At 32.4% G+C, this 16124-nt stretch overlaps 4 protein-coding genes across 5 annotated transcripts; 1 reads left to right on the plus strand and 3 right to left on the minus strand.

Moving 5' to 3' along the window:
* The first annotated feature begins 4365 nt into the window (after positions 1–4365).
* On the plus strand, positions 4366–5739 carry LOC127136806 (uncharacterized). Its single transcript, XM_051063327.1, has 4 exons — positions 4366–4907; positions 5005–5190; positions 5361–5456; positions 5541–5739. Exons 1-4 carry the CDS (start codon positions 4366–4368, stop codon positions 5737–5739), a joined length of 1023 nt encoding a protein of 340 aa, XP_050919284.1.
* Positions 5740–5842: 103 nt separating this feature from the next.
* On the minus strand, positions 5843–8642 carry LOC127074730 (uncharacterized). Its single transcript, XM_051016076.1, has 5 exons — positions 8360–8642; positions 8100–8218; positions 7428–7485; positions 7209–7286; positions 5843–6250 (listed from the first exon to the last, which is right to left on the minus strand). The coding sequence occupies exons 1-5, from the start codon at positions 8526–8528 to the stop codon at positions 6057–6059; spliced, it is 618 nt and encodes a 205-aa protein (XP_050872033.1). The 5' UTR covers positions 8529–8642; the 3' UTR covers positions 5843–6056.
* Positions 8643–8868: 226 nt separating this feature from the next.
* On the minus strand, positions 8869–11065 carry LOC127074731 (peroxidase 64). Its single transcript, XM_051016077.1, has 4 exons — positions 10770–11065; positions 10421–10609; positions 10159–10321; positions 8869–9426 (listed from the first exon to the last, which is right to left on the minus strand). The coding sequence occupies exons 1-4, from the start codon at positions 10974–10976 to the stop codon at positions 9032–9034; spliced, it is 954 nt and encodes a 317-aa protein (XP_050872034.1). The 5' UTR covers positions 10977–11065; the 3' UTR covers positions 8869–9031.
* A 640-nt stretch (positions 11066–11705) lies between these two features.
* On the minus strand, positions 11706–15486 carry LOC127074732 (aspartyl protease family protein 1). 2 transcript variants are annotated; one of them, XM_051016078.1, is made up of 10 exons: positions 14932–15486; positions 14235–14370; positions 13872–14104; positions 13336–13560; positions 13052–13187; positions 12883–12965; positions 12702–12798; positions 12557–12617; positions 12245–12316; positions 11706–12144 (listed from the first exon to the last, which is right to left on the minus strand). In XM_051016078.1, exons 1-10 carry the CDS (start codon positions 15258–15260, stop codon positions 11945–11947), a joined length of 1572 nt encoding a protein of 523 aa, XP_050872035.1. In that variant the 5' UTR covers positions 15261–15486; the 3' UTR covers positions 11706–11944. The 2 variants fall into 2 exon arrangements, with proteins under 2 accessions (XP_050872035.1, XP_050872036.1); XM_051016079.1 differs by lacking the exon at positions 14932–15486 and adding an exon at positions 14600–14691.
* Between the last annotated feature and the right edge of the window lie 638 nt (positions 15487–16124).

The raw sequence follows: 16124 nt of genomic DNA on the forward strand, positions 1-16124 counted from the left end.
TATTTTTGTTTTTATTTGGGAAATGCACTTAATGTTGATCGATGTTTGATTGGCGTTACAAAGCAATTTGAAATGAATTGAGGGTTTGATGTTGTGATGAAGTTGGAATGGTTTGATGTTGTGATGAAGTTGGAATGGTTTGATGTTGTGATGAGAGATTGTGGTAATAATTTGTTCTTCTTTTGAAAAGTCATTGATGTTGATCAAGGGTTTTTTATTCTAGAAAATGTTGATTTTATTCTGACAAACTATTTAAATTAGTTCATTTAACTAACTAACTAAAGGCAAAAATAAAAGCAAATAAAAATACAATCAAAGGGAAGGAGATACATTTTTCATTTGAGAAATAATACAAATAAATAAAAATAAACCAAATAATAAAATAATATAAAACTAAGTATAAAAAAATAAGATAAAAAAACAAAGAGAGAAAATAGTGGTGTAAGTTAGTTATTGACTTGGTTTAAGAGTGAATTTAATTAAAAAGAGTGATTATTATTTACAAATAAGAGAAAGGTTAGTTTTTTTTTGTCTTTTTGACTTCGTTTTAAAAAACGAAAGTTGTTTTTTTGATTTTTTTTTATCAAACATGATTTTTTTAAAAGAGAAACATAAAAAATAGAAATAAATAAATATCTACATTCAAGCATGCAAATATTTATAAGATAAAGAAAATAAAATAATTAACAATAACGTCTTTATGTGTCATTGCTTTCCACATTCATAGCAAGTGACATTTTGTGTTGAAGTGGAAGCATCCTTTTTCTTGAAAAATTTCTTTCTTTTTGAATAATTCAAGGATTTCTCATTATTGCCAAATAATTTACCAAGTCTTTTCACAAGGAGCGTGAAATTTTTATCTTCTCCTTCTTCTTCTTTTGTGTCAACTTTCAAAGCAATGCCTTTGGATTTCTTCTCTTGATTTTCATTCTTTTCTATTCTTCCAAGTTCAAGTTCATGCTCTTGAAGTTTTATGATTAAGGATGCGGACGTCATGGTAGAAAGACTTTTCTTTTTCGATATTGTTGTCACCTTTGGTTGTCATCACCTAGTTAAAAATCTAAGCACTTTAAGATTAATATAATCGTTAGTAAAAGTCTTACAAAGAGCAATCAAGTGATTGTTCAAGTGTACAAATCTCTTTTGCAATGTGAAGATTGATTCTCTAGGCTGCATTTTAAATAACTCATACTCTTGACTCAAGGTATTCAATCTAACTTTTACTTTAGTGGTTCCTTCATGAGTTTCTACCAATGTATCCCATATTTTCTTTGTCGTTGTACATTGAGAGACACGAAAGAATTCGTCCATGCTAAGTGCACTTTGAAGTATGTTGATTGCTTTCTTGTTGTAAAGGACTTTTTTCTTATCATCTTCATTCCATGAACTTTTAATCTTTGCTGTCCTAACATCATTGACAACACTTGTAGGAACCAACAAACCATTCTCAACAGCATCCCATACTTCTTCTCCTTGCGCTTCCAAGTGAGCCTTCATGCAAATTTTCCAAAAATCAAAGTATTCACCAGAAAACAGTGAAGGATTATTGTTGCTGCCACCGTATTTCAAAACAGGATTTGCGGAAGTCATTCTGAATCTTTAGGTATTAGTTACAAGCTAACTAGAAACTCTATGCAGAAATACAGGATTTCAAAACTTTGACCAATAATAGCAAAGCAGGACAATGGGTAATGAGCATTAACTAAGAGTATCACTCTTGCAAGACGATTGACCTATTTTAGTATAGAATTTCTAGTTAGCTTGTAACCATTATCAGACCTGCTCTGATTCCAATTGTAAGTGTAAAGTGCACCTAAGAGGGGGGTCAATTAGGTACTTTGATTGATTTTTGGTTCTAATGAAGTGTTACTTTAACTTTCTGGTGTGTTGATGATTAGAAAGCGGTAAAATACAAAAAAGTAAAGAATATTGACGATATATCATGGTTCCCCTCAAAATCCGAGAGTACTTCAGTCCCTTTACGCAATAAGAGATTTCAATAAGTGTTAAAATCTTGTACAAGCCTATCATAGCCTTTATACACAACTTACTAGTTTAATCAATAAGGAACACTCCCTTATGATTTTACAAAATGGAAAAGGAGAGCAATCCTCCCTTTTCACTCTCTTGTTTGCAACAATCTTGGACAACAAGGTATACACAAATTTGAGTTTTCTATAAGAAGTTTGAAGTTGTATGATGTATATCAATTTCTTGAATCAATTTTCTCTTTCAAGTATACAATTCACAAATATATTACACAAGTGCTCATAACAGAAATGGTGAAACTTTTTTATTGATGCAATGAAAATGAATGCAAAAAGTTTCACTCAAAAGCTTATGACACAAGACACTTTTTTTTTAAAGACGAAAGATTGAGTTTGAATTGTAATGAAATAAGCGTGTTTTCAAAATCTGAAACCTAAGGTATTTATACGTGAATCATACCTTATGGAATGAGTATAAAACATGAATCAATGCCTTGATTGATAAGTGAAATTTAGAATCTATTAGACTTAGATTTTCAACCAAATAGTGTCATTGAAAAAATGCCTTGATTGATAAGTGAAATTTAGAATCCGTTAGACTCAGATTTTCAACCAAATAGTGTCACGGAAAATATACTTGTCTTTATCATAACACAATATTAGAGATGCTTGACTTCATAGATATTAGTTACAAGCTAACTAGAAATAGGTCAATCGTATTGCAAGAGTGATACTCTTAGTTAATAGATATTCTATACAAAAATAGGTCAATAGTCTTGCAAGAGTGATACTCTTAGTTAATGCGCATTACCCATTGCCTTGCTTTGCTATTATTGGTTAAAGTTTGTGCTTTTTCTTTTCAATTATAGATAAGTTTATACTATGTTACGACTCGCCATGGTCAAGCAACAAACAACCATAACTTTGCAAAGAGAGTAAGATATTGCTACTTCCTTATCAAATTATCAAATTATTGCTTTTTGTTTGTTTTCAACACCAATTTCCGATCCACTGGACTGATTAATCCAGGACATCAAGTGGTTTCAACCTTCTCTCGGTCGCAATTGTATGGGAGTTCTAATCACCACTGAATCAACTAAAAATTGTTTTATCAAATTATTGATTTATATATTAAGATTATTGCTTTAAAATATTGTAACTTGTTTATAAAATTATATATGAGTTTACCGACATTGACAAATGTAAAAAAAGGCATATTTGGTAAGCAACTAAGCTTAGCCTTCATGTGAAGACAAAAATGCATACTTATGATTCTATACTGTTTTCATTGCCATTTCGTGGAGTATAAACATTGGTATCCATGGGACTTAAAACATGTTTCACCTATTGTTCATGACCGTAGAAAACCCCTTTATGTGTTGGGTTATTCCCTCTTGCTTATGGATTTCGTTAGGCATTTAGAACATGCATGTTTCTTTTCCCCCTCAACAGTGATGAGGGCATTTTTATAGCAAGAATAAATGATTATGTATGTGAGCTGTAAAAAGCCATTTGGCAATGAAAAAAATTATTCCAAAATTGAAAAATTATTTATATTGTAATCTTTATTGTCTTAATAACATTTATCTACAACATCTTTATACTTGACCAGAACGACCCAATGACACTGGTAGAACTTCCCTTTTCTTCACCTAATATACCAAGCTCTATATTTGATATATTGGTTTGTAATAATAAATAAATCTGAGTCTTGTATCCAAGATTTAAATGTTGGCATGTCGTGATATGATTTTGACTACTCTCAAACCAACATTGCATTTGTCTTATGGAGTAGATTAAGCAAGTATAAATATGTTGTAGATAAATGTTTAGTGTCATTCATTTGGTGCGACAAAAGGTGGTTGTATGATGCGTCCGAAGATGTATCTCTGAAATCTGAAGGACAATTTTGGTTTTTCATAAGGTGTTTTTTCACCCCATGGAATAGGATAAGAAATTCTCTTTTATTTAATTTTAAAAAAAAAAAAGTTAAATAACACGTGTTCGGACGGAGTAAAATAATTTTATACACATAATTGTATTCAAATGCAAATTGAGAATAATATTTATGTATACATTTTTAACTTTACAAACAAATATAAGTGAGTGATATCTCACTATACTAAGCCCAATTAAATTAAATTTAATTTAAATATAAATTTTTAAAATTAATTTAATTGTTTTGAATTAATATTTAAATTTAACTGTATAGTTGTACTTAAAAGAAGTTATATGTTAATACTAATACATCATGATTTTCGAAAATGCATCTCTGGTATCTGTCTGTTTTTATTTTTCAACTCTATTTACAGTATTTGTACTCTATTTACAGTATTTGTACTTATTGAGTGTTTTGTTGTAGTTATTTTCATTAGATATGGTGCACCAAGATGTTTTCCCCAAATATGTTATGTCTTTGGATGTCAAAGATGTTGTTGTGAAGGCGGTAGATCTTCGCAACCAATTTGAAAATGAGCAAGAGTTTGAATTTCGTGATCACATACTTCGATGGATTCGTATTGAGGCTTACAATATGAGATTTGGTATGGTAATTGGAAGGTTTAATAATTATTTGGATAAAAGATATGCATTTGCGATAATGACGTGCGGAAGAAGTGAGAAATATAAACCTCCTTTCCAGAATTTTAAACGAGATGACACTGGTTCAAGAAAATGTGAATGTCCCTTTAAGTTGCGTGGTTATGTGTTGACAAATAAGAAATTGAGATTTAATGTCACATTTGCTTTACATAACCATGACTTGTGTAAAAAGTTTGTCGGTCATCCAATTGTGTATCACCTCATGCCGAAAGAGAAGGAATGTGTTTCAAATATGACATTGAATTTGATTCAATCGAAAATCATACTTGCAACTTTGAAACGTAAAAGACTAAAAAATATCTCAAATATCAAGCAAGTGTAAAATATTTGGTACCAAACTAACAAGGCGCTGGGGGGATATAACTGAAATGCAACAACTCTTAAAACTGTTGGATGATAATATTTATATGTCTAGGTACCGAACCTGCGAGGATGGAGTAACTGTTAGAGATATATTTTGGACTCATCCTGATTCCATCAAGTTGTTCAACACATTTCCTACTACGTTCATCATTGATTCAAAATACAAGACCAACAAGTACAGACTTCCATTATTCGAGATGGTTGGTATTAGCTCTATTGAGAAGACCTATCATGTCGGGTTTGTATTTCTAGAGAGAAAAAAAGAGAGTAGTGTTACTTGGGCCTTAGAGGTGTGTCTGGCAATGAAGGACCAAGAAGAGATACCTAAATGATTGTTACCGACCGCGATACCGCTTTGATGAATTCAGTTGCAAAGGTATTTCCTACTTCTTATGCATTATTTTGTAGGTATCACATAACAAAGAATGTGCGAAGTCAGGTTAAACATGCGGTAGAGACAAAACAGATAAAGTCTGAAGACGGAAAAATCGTGAAAGCGGGGTGGTAGTGGAAAAAATAATGGATGCATGGAATGATATAGTAAATTCTTCTAATAGAGTTATATGTCGATTATTTTGTACATTTAAGGAAGGTGTGCGAGAAATATCCTAATTTGTTAAAATATGTTGAAAGCATAATCCTTGACCAGGTGAAGGAGAAAATTGTTTGTGTATGGACCGATCAGGTTAGACACCTTGGGAATACAACAACAAACCAAGTTGAGTCTGCCCATGCTACATTGAAGAATTGGTTAGAAAATAGTAAGGGAGATTTATGTAGTGATTGAGAATTCGTCAACCAAATGATCCATAACCAGCATAATGAGATACAAACATCATTTGATCGGAGCATCATAATTTTAGAACACAGTTTGAAGAAATCAAAGCAAATGATAAAACTAGTCTTGTTCAAATAATTCATAGGAAAAATGCAAAAAAAACAAGTGTTATAAGATTTTCAGAGGCAAGTACAGTCCACACATATTTAACATAATATCCCTAACACTTTAGAGTAGCATATACTAGATAACATTGTATATCAAATTGCAGCAGAAAAAACACAGCAGATGAAACAAAATCATTCTCTATCTAAAAACTGTGCAAACTACAATGGCAAAAGCATGACAGGACAGGGAATGAACTCAGCAAGCAAATTTGCATCAATATGCTTTGTATGAATTGCTTCCATGCTAATAACTACCAAATCCAGATTAAGTTCATCAGCAACATCACCAATTATTGCTGTTGGCTTGCTTCCATCACCAAGCCGCTCAAGCATTTTATAGTCTTTCAATCCACCTGTATTTTTCATTATTAAATACAAAACATGATGGCGTGACAAATCATGATTGAAAACAACTCTTACGCCTTAAGTTCACAATGCCATGAAAGTAACTTAAGAATGATTAAAACAATAAGTGAAACAAATAAATTTGATGATATCATTCCTAACATTGCCAGCGTATTTGATTAGCTACAAAATAAAGGACTAGATAGCGCAAAAATAGTTGTTCCATGTTTTAATCAAAAGAGGTCATTGCATAAGACATAGTAAAAGTTGAAGCACAGGACAAAACTCTTAATATCTGGTACTTGATAAACTAGATGATCCTTTAAAAATGAAAAAGATACCGACAATTTCTCCCTTACCTATAACTTTCATCCCCAAGTTACTGTCCTTCCTTCATCCCTCTTCCTCCATCCTCTTTTTCCATTCACTCCCTCAAGCCCCTTTCTTACCCAAGACAATGTTATGCATGATTCAATTACTTGTGTTGTTCATCAATGTGTATCAAATACACTTCATATGTCATGTTCATCAATAATTACAAAATTCATGGTGTGTACATCCTTTTAGGCTCTTAAATCAAATTTGTGCTTTCACCACAAATCTATAGGAGTACTTGAACTAAAATACACAATGAACTTACAACTTCAAAAACATTCTAAGATAATATTTAAGCCGAGAAAGGATGCAGCTGCTCACCAAATAAGAAAACATATCATTGATAATGTAACCTTCAAGGGCCTTAACAAAAAAACATTCAGCTCCTCTATATTTATTAATACCAATCATTGATATATAAATCAAGGGTTGATATAACATAACATACAAATACATGATAAATCACGAGCATTTTGAAATATCAATCATTCTTTTTATTTTACTAGTTTATTTTCTACTTCTTTAGAAGAGCTAAATCTAAAAACAAAAATGAACTCGGCAAATGATAAAAAGAAAAAAGCTTATACAAACCTTCAGATATATGCCATCGGATGCTGGAAAGTTGAGTTTCATGCTCAGGCAGAGACTCCTTCTGCTGTTCATCAATAACTGAAAACCATATAAATAACAAAACCAAAAAATGTAAAAAAGATTTTCCTTTAAAGCTTTATTCGAGCAAGCAACCCAAGTAAAAATTCATGACATCAACATGAAGTATCCACACTCGCACAATTACACATACTAACATACCTACAACTGTAATATCAGCTCCATACTTCTTAGCTAAGGCAATGGTAGTTGCTATAGCCTGATAAAAATAAAAAATAGCCACGACCACAAATCAGCGTTTAGTGAAGTGTTTTGGAAAGTTTGGATGAATTCTCAAAATACAATATCTTAGTTATAACTTATAATACTCTCAATATTAAAAAAAAAGTCAAAGATTTATCTATTTTTCTCTCTACTCCTCTCCCTCCCAATACTTCCCTCCTCCCCTCCTAACTTTCAAACAGAACCTAAAGTTTTGTTTGGGTATTATAAAATGAACGGAGCGGAATGAAACGGTGTAGCGGAATGGGGCAGAGGGGAGTGAAGATTCCATTCCATCGTTTGAAAATTTTAGGACAGAACAAGACAAATTCTTCATTCCACCCAAATCGGAGGGGAAAGAATACGGTGAGTGATGGAATGAAATGTAATCTATACCACTCTATACTGTTCCGCTCCATCCAATTTTAAATGATCCAAACAATAAAATACCACTTCATTCCATCCCATACCACTCCGCTTCATCAATCCAAACAAAGCCTGAATAGCAGCATCCGATATTTGATTTCGTAAAACAAGCACACAATTAAAATTTCAGCCCTATTCCCAAAAATTAAGTATGAAACAACAAAATCAAACATTGAATAGAATGACCTGTTTTGTTCCCTCAGAGAGATAAGGTTTCCTATCAGTGATAGGCAAAAGCAGATGCTTGAATTGTGTAAATGCATCAGTAGCTACACTAACTTCAGGTTCTTGTGGTTTAGCCTTAACTGAATTAAGATACAAGAAAACAAAACAAAACAAAATTTTGAGAATTACTGAAAAATACAACAATTACCAATTTGCATGCGTCAAAGAAATAACATTTACAATAAAGGAGTAAAGTTAATTTAATTTAGGAATTTGATTACCGGTGATCTTGCGGAGGGTGGAAATTGAAGAACGGTTATGAAGTACGGAAGGGAAGTTGAAATGGTGGGAGCATAAGAAAAAGGATGGATTGAAAAATAGGGAGGGTTTTGGGGAGTTGAGAGAGGGTTTCACAAGTTGAAGCGGTGGGAGATAGTTAGCGAACGCCATAACCTGTTCTCAGTTCTCAGAGTTCGGTGAAGTGAAGAGTGAGGACAAGATTCTGGTGAATTCCAGAAAATGACACGGTGGACAATTTATTTGTTTTTTCTAAATTGTCAAATAGGAGTATATTTTTAAAGATTGTGTAAAAAAGTTTTATAATGTTATCCAACAAAAATATATTATATTTTACTTTAAAAAATTCACAGAACAACATTTTTATTATTTAATTATTATTGTTAGTCCATCTTCAATTTTTTAAAATTAATTTTTAATTTTATTTAAAAAAATTATTTTGTTTTATAAACTGTAAGCTTAAAATTATTTCAAATTAGGTTCTTGAACAAACTTACTCCACAAACAATTCAACTTTGATGAAGGAAACTTAACAAGTCAATCAAATAATAAGCTATAAACTATCTAGCTTATTAAATTTACCTAATAGAGAATGTATAAACTATAAACCAAACAGAATATCAAAGCTCAACTAGAATTAAACTAAGAAAAGCTTCCTAATTAACCACTCTACAGTCCTTCCTAATCTCTTGGCCACCATTGATGCTGCTCATTTTGACCATAGACTTCACAAAAGCCTTGTAAAATGCATCTTGTGAGGTAGCAAACTTTGAAACAAGATTTTTGGTATTTGGAGTATCAATAAGAACTTGATCAGAAGAAAATATGGCCTTCCCTTGGAGGATCAACTTGTAATATGTATTGTCAAATGTAGTTGAAGAAGCATCCAAGGTGGTGCCTGCATTCTTTATTTGGTTTCTTATTGGACAAATTGATTTTAGCTTTGATGCAAATGATGGATTTAATGAAGGGTCCACATCATGTGTAGCATTGAAGTTATGGATTCTGTTTCTGAAGGATGAGCAGTGAGAGAAACCTAAGGTATGTCCTCCTACATAAGGATAAAAAAAGACATCAGTAGAAAGGATTCTCATGTAAATATTATAATAAGACTACTAGAGATAATTGAATTAACTATGAAATTTTGAGATGAAAAATAAAAAATATGCAAAAATTAGAATGAATTTTGTTTCGTTACACTAAAAATATCACATTGTTTGAAAATCGAAGCTAAGGGATTTACAAACACACAATTCCTCAACTCAGTAATGTTAAGTTCGTTTATTATCCTACTTTAGGTCTTGTGTGTAACGGATTGAAGAGTGTGGATGTTTATAAACTATGTTTGGCCGTGATTCTCAAATAATGTGAGACTTTTGTGTAATCATAATTCACAAGCAATGTGACACTTTTTGGAGTACGGAAAAGTAGTCCCCAAGCAAGCCTGAGGGACTAATAGGCATGTCAACCGTCTTTCGTGGCATGTGCCCTCAAGTCTCACATATAGCGTCAATGTTTTGAGCACCTCAGTCCACTATATCATTTGATTGAGGTATTGTCTTCTTTAGGTCTTGTCTATAAACTCTCATTTTTTTGTCTTTAGTTAAAAGGTGTCTCGGTGGTTGAAGAGAGTGGGTGTTTATAAGCTATTGGAGTCTCAATTTTCAAGCATAGTGAGAGTTTTTAATGTGTCGGAAGAAATTTCATATTTTTTCACCAAATTTTGCTGCGAATTCAATTTATCTTATCAAATGGTGAAGTTTTGGTCTAGGAAATTTGTTACCTGACAAAGCTACCAAGTCTTCCAATGACAGACCTCTTTGAGAGAAGCTCTTCTGTAGTTGCGATACGTTGAAAGATGGGGATGGTAACTGTATGGTTTCACTTGCCTTGGATATTCTTCCATCCTTTCTTCCTTTAGGAACATCCCAACCTGGACCTCCAGACTGTAACAATATTGTATACACATAAACCATATAGGATCATTCGTTAGTTATGTGATGATAGTTTTTTGAAGTTATTATTTAGCTTTGTTTATATTATACCAGAAATACAGCATCCCTTGCTGCTAGAGCTAGGATATCGGCACAAGACACTACACCAGGACATGCAGCTTCTATTGCTTTTTTTGCATTATCAATGATAAAGAATGCATGCAAGGATACATTTGGTGGTCCATCTTTTTCTGCTTTGTTGCTTCCTTTTGAGTTTAGCAGCACAGAAGCATCACATCCCTTCAAAAAATTTAGAAAAAACAAAAAGAATCGGATATAATAGAATGTGTAAATATGCATGACAGAAAAGTGTATAGAAGGTAGACTCTTTCAAATTTGGATTTAGTGTGTTAGCATGGCTGCGTCAAATGTATGATTCACTTTCTTTTTGTAGCATTACCCGAATGAAGCAGTCGTGGAAGTGCAATCGGAGAAGCGCTGCGGGGACAGTTTTGTCCGAAGCAGTGGCATCTCTCACTGTCTTGGCAACAATGAACTCTACATTAGGACATGTCTTTTCATAGTAGTTATAACTAAGTGAGTTCCCTGTTGAAGCTAAAGAAAACAAGAGAATGAAATTCAAGAATGATGTAACCATGAAAGCCATACAAGCCAATTAAAACTACTAATCAATGTTTTTTAGCTTCTAGTCGTGGAAATAAAAAATGAACAATATTGGTTTTTATAGAGTGAAAAAGAGAGATTAGTTAGTTATTGACATGATGTAGAACAAGACAATATCAATTTGTTAAGTATGATTGTCAATGTAGTAATGTTAAAGCATTTTCATTACCAAAAGGCAATCATTTTTTTTTCTGGCATATTATCCTATTCCTAATGTGAGAAATGAAAAGTTAGATGTGTCTGTTGGCTCTTTTATGTTAATTTGACATTAGGCCATGCCAAAGTTAGATTACATCCATCTTTGTTGCTTACCAACAAGGCTAGACACACCTCAATTAAGGAAGAATCTAAGATGGTTATGGTTGAGCCATCTTGGTTGTTGCTTTTGCTTCCTAAACTTGCATTCTAAGCCTTTTAACTTTGTTAGTTATGATGTTGACAAGGTATTTCTAAAGACATAATGATTGGAGCTTAAGTGGTTATGTGGATTATAGTCCAAAGTGTGCTTATTAGAAACACTTTTATTGAGAATCCAAAGGGTCCAAGTTTCTTGCCACTTAGATTGATTTATTGTTGATAGATAATTTTTTTTTTTTTCAGTTCCTGTGAAATAAATACATTGGTTTTTACCTTAACTTTTTTATTTTTTCTTACCAACATTTATTAATATTGAATATGTGCTACTGCAATGTATTAATATTGAATAAAAAAATTAAAAAAGATGCCAACCAACCGTCAGTATAATATTGTAATATACAGTAATATATAACATGAGAATGGGAATTTCTGTACTTTACAAAATACAATAAGCTATTGCTAGGTTGTTATTTACAAACCCATGATCAAATTAATGCTATTAAAAAAAATAAGCGATATTACTTCTCGTATAACAAAATTAAAAAGCCCTACTAATTTAAACAAATACATACATAATGGAATACCAGAAAGAAGCTAAAAAATGGCTATAAGTGAAAAAAGGAGCACCATATATGCAAAACTAGCCTTCATCCTAAATGACTGACTAGGTGAAAATCTGCCATTATTGCTTGATGGTTCTGATCTAGCCACAGGATTCACAGCAATAGCAGGAGAAACAGCAGGTGAGTTAGATTTGCTTATAGGTCTTGTATTGGATAGCACTTCATCAGTACCTGAGAACAATTTTATATCTTAGATTTTTCAACTACAACCAATGTAGGAGAGATGTAAAATATGCAGGATCTTAATGCTTAAGAGGTGAAATATACTCACAGTTTGATTCCTTCCAACCAAGATTCATGTTTTCGCGATCGAAAACTATACGGTAACCAGTCATGAAGTTTTCTGCATCAAGTCATACTTGTTCTTGTCATGACATTGTTTCAACTAAGAATAAAAGGAATAGTTTAATAAAAGAGTTTAATTTATATAGACTGAAGTGTAAAAAAGGTTTTACGCATGCATATGTTTTTAACCCATCAATGATGTGAATGCATAAGTAAAACCTTTTTTACGCTGAGTGTATATATAAATTAAATCGTTATCATATATTCGCTATGAATCTTCTGTTATATATATACTCACGTCCAATGATATTCAAATTGTCACTTTTTTGTATTCCCAAACAAAGAAGATTTCCCTCAACCTGGATATCAGAAAAGAATTTGAATTTAAGAAGGGAAAAGAGTAATAGGAATGATAAACCATAAAATTGAGCTTATGTTCTCACTTCACTAGAAACTGGTACTATTGGATCCGTGACATAGTAATCATCTCCACCTTTCATTGTTAGATTCAAAAAGGGAACTTCAATTGCCTGATCTGGACTGCAGGTAAAGTGGAAATCAGTACCTAATAATTGTTTGAAAAAGAACGAGAAAATTTGATGGTTTCTTTCAAACTTTTATTACCTTATGTCGTAACAATATTCAAAGGGGAGTTCGGAGTCAGGTGACAGGGGTGAATGTCGAACAGCTTTGACTAGAGAATTAAACTGAAAACACAGCGAAATTTTTGAGCAAATCAAATGACATGAAACTCCTTATTCGGTATTAATAAACTATAGAATTGATTACTTACCTTCTTGGAAATAAGTGTATAGGCTGGGTCATTTAGGTACGTGAATGAGGTACCAGAGTCAAAAATTGCATGAAACTCGTGATCAGCAGCATATCCTCCCACAATGATTTGTGTAATTGTGATGTTATATGTTGGACTTGCAAGAAATATCCAAGGTCAAAATTTACATAAGCACTAGTGAAGTTCGACACTATTATTCACATTTTCTTTTGCATAACTTAAGAGTGCAGTAAGTGATAGCTTCTTGTTAAAAGAAAATGAAGATAATCAAAATATCCACTTACTGTGATTCCCTGAGGTTGAATGGAGTTTTTCCTTGATCCAAGCTGCCTGTATCGCCAAACGTGATTCTTCCAGAACCATCAGATCCAAAACACATTGAAAATGAGTCTGAAATAAGCCCTTTTTGGGCTAGGATGCTTGGAACCGATACATTTTCCATACCAAGTCCAAATAAACCATTTGGAGCTGCACCATTTAGAAACACACCGGTCTGAACCTGGCCACAACTGCAATAGAGTCGACTCCAAATTCCATAAATTGATATTAAGAAGACGCAATCTCTAGGGTATTAATATCAAGAATATGATAAACTTTATAAGCAAAAAGGTTTATTATAGAAACAATAATTCAAAAGAGAATCAAACAGAGGCAATGGTGTTAAAATATTAGTGAAGGATCAAGGCATCAACTTCTGTATGCCATTTCATATTCCAATCTTGTTAAAAGCAAACTGAAGTGATTTGGCCAAGAATACATCGAGGCTTCAAAATATACATACAGTCAATAAAATTTCTCAGAAAGATTTTGAGTATTATACCCAATAGTAATGTGTGTGTCAACATCTTTTGTTTGGTCATTATCTGTAATCAAGTGTAACACATCTTCTATCAAAAATCCAGAAGATGAAGTATCATTTGAAAGATACTCAACTTCGTACTGACAGCTGCTACGAGATGAAGGGCATTGTGTTTGTTTACACATGTTGCTACTGCATGGAACACTGTTCCTCGTAGACGACTTATCAAGCTCATATATATTAAGATCAATTACCTGCAAAAGAAAATTTGTAAATAAAACAAAATTAAAGAGAGACAGGTTCTATTTAGGATTCACAGAAACCATAGGAAAAAGAATAGAGTACGAATCTAAACACACAAAATAGACAGTGCGAAGTGCAAACCTTTCCAGTTTGTGTCTTTAAACCACGCACGCAGCTGGTACAATTACAAGGTAACCAGAACAAGTCACTGCCAGTATCCAATGCCACCAAAAACCACAAAGGCGGTGTCCCAACCGAAACATTGGCAAAATGCAAACTGAAATCCAAATAACCAGAAGAAATTGTTACTAACATACACTAACGACATAGAAAATACTCATTATTGACTCAGATATGCATAAGCAAAAAAACATGTCACATTTGGAAAATTCTAAATAATTTCACCTTATTTAATGTTTTCATTCCAAACATTTCTTTCAATTAATGTTCTCATAAAACAAGTTTTCATAGGTTCTGAAATGCTAAGGGATTTCTTTCTGCTTAACCATAGGTGTTGGATTCGAACCCAGCCTTGGACACTCAACAGTGTTAAATTCTCTTGAGGGAGAACTTTGTCGACCATTCTGATCCTAGGGATTAGTTTTTACATTTGCGTGCAGAATTATTTTTGCTATTATATGTACTTGTCATTATACTATTTTTTTCTAGCTTGATGTTATAGTTTTCAAATGGATCAATATTCCCTATATTCTTCTATAGTCAAAATTTGACACAATAAACACTATGAACCATAAAAAATATATCCTTTTATACTTTATAAAAAAAGAAAAAAAACTAATCAAGAGAAAATAACAAAGTGGGAGATGAGCTGGCATACAATCCAAAAGCAGCAATCCGATGAGTTTCATTGCCGGCGGCGAAAGTAACCGGCGTATTGTAATCCCCAGCAAGTCGACGACCGTGAAATACGCGATCTCTATGAACCATAGCAGCGTAGTATTGAGGAGTTCCTTTATGAGGCAACAATTCATGATCATCAATGCCTAGAATCTCGGTAACTGGATCCGAAAATCTGTGATGGATATCCAAACCGAATGTGCCAAAGCTGTTACAGCTCCGTGGAGATAAACTCAACACCAAAACCATTACCAGCAACATCAACAGTGATCTTGCTCGTATAGAGTCATGGCTATAGTTACAAGCCATGAATTCAAATTGAAGGTGAATTTTGTTGGAATGAATGATAGTTTAATTTAATTTGTTTGGTAGAAAATTTGCATTGATAAGATAAATGTAAGGAAAAATAAAAACAGATAGTATTTGAGAAATGATTGTGTTTGGTAGAGGATTTTAATTGTAATTAAGTTGTTAATTTGTGTCGAGATAACGTAAAATAAGTTGTTAGTCTTAATAAGACTTTAGTCTTTTGGTCAAAACAAAATACTAGTAAGTCTCTACTTTTTTTTAGTCCTTACCTCTATGGAATGGGACTGGGGATCATTCTTGACTCCAGAGTCCACACGAATAAATATGGGCCAAGGTTATTGTGGACATTCAATTTAAGGTTTTATAGAGCTTTTAACCTGCCACCAGTTATATCTCCATAATTAAAGATGTTTTACCGTTATATCCTTTATTAAGTATCGGTATTTTTAAAATATGTTTTTTTGTATTGAAAATTTTGGATATTTATCAGTAATTTGTAAAAATTACATTTTTTTCTATTTTTTTTCTAAAAGAAAGGTAAAAAGTATCAGGTAGTTTAGAATTTTCGATATATATATATATACCGAAATTTTTGAAATTGTGAAATTTTCGATATTTATCTAGTAAAGACATGTGTTCTCTTGTCAGAAATTGTGAAATGTTCGATATTTATCACAAAATTCCAAAAATATGAAATTTCTTATATACAATGAAGTAAATTTTTCATTTTTTTCCTACATGAATTTTTCTCAACTGACTCGATAAAAAAAACTATAGTACCGGATAAAATATATACATATAATAAAAATTGTGCTACATATAAGAATACAAAATAAATTAGGACGACTTCCTAATTCGTCTTCC

The sequence above is a fragment of the Lathyrus oleraceus genome, chromosome 4, assembly GCF_024323335.1.
Source record: "Lathyrus oleraceus cultivar Zhongwan6 chromosome 4, CAAS_Psat_ZW6_1.0, whole genome shotgun sequence".
In the NCBI taxonomy this organism is placed as follows: Eukaryota; Viridiplantae; Streptophyta; class Magnoliopsida; order Fabales; family Fabaceae; genus Lathyrus; species Lathyrus oleraceus.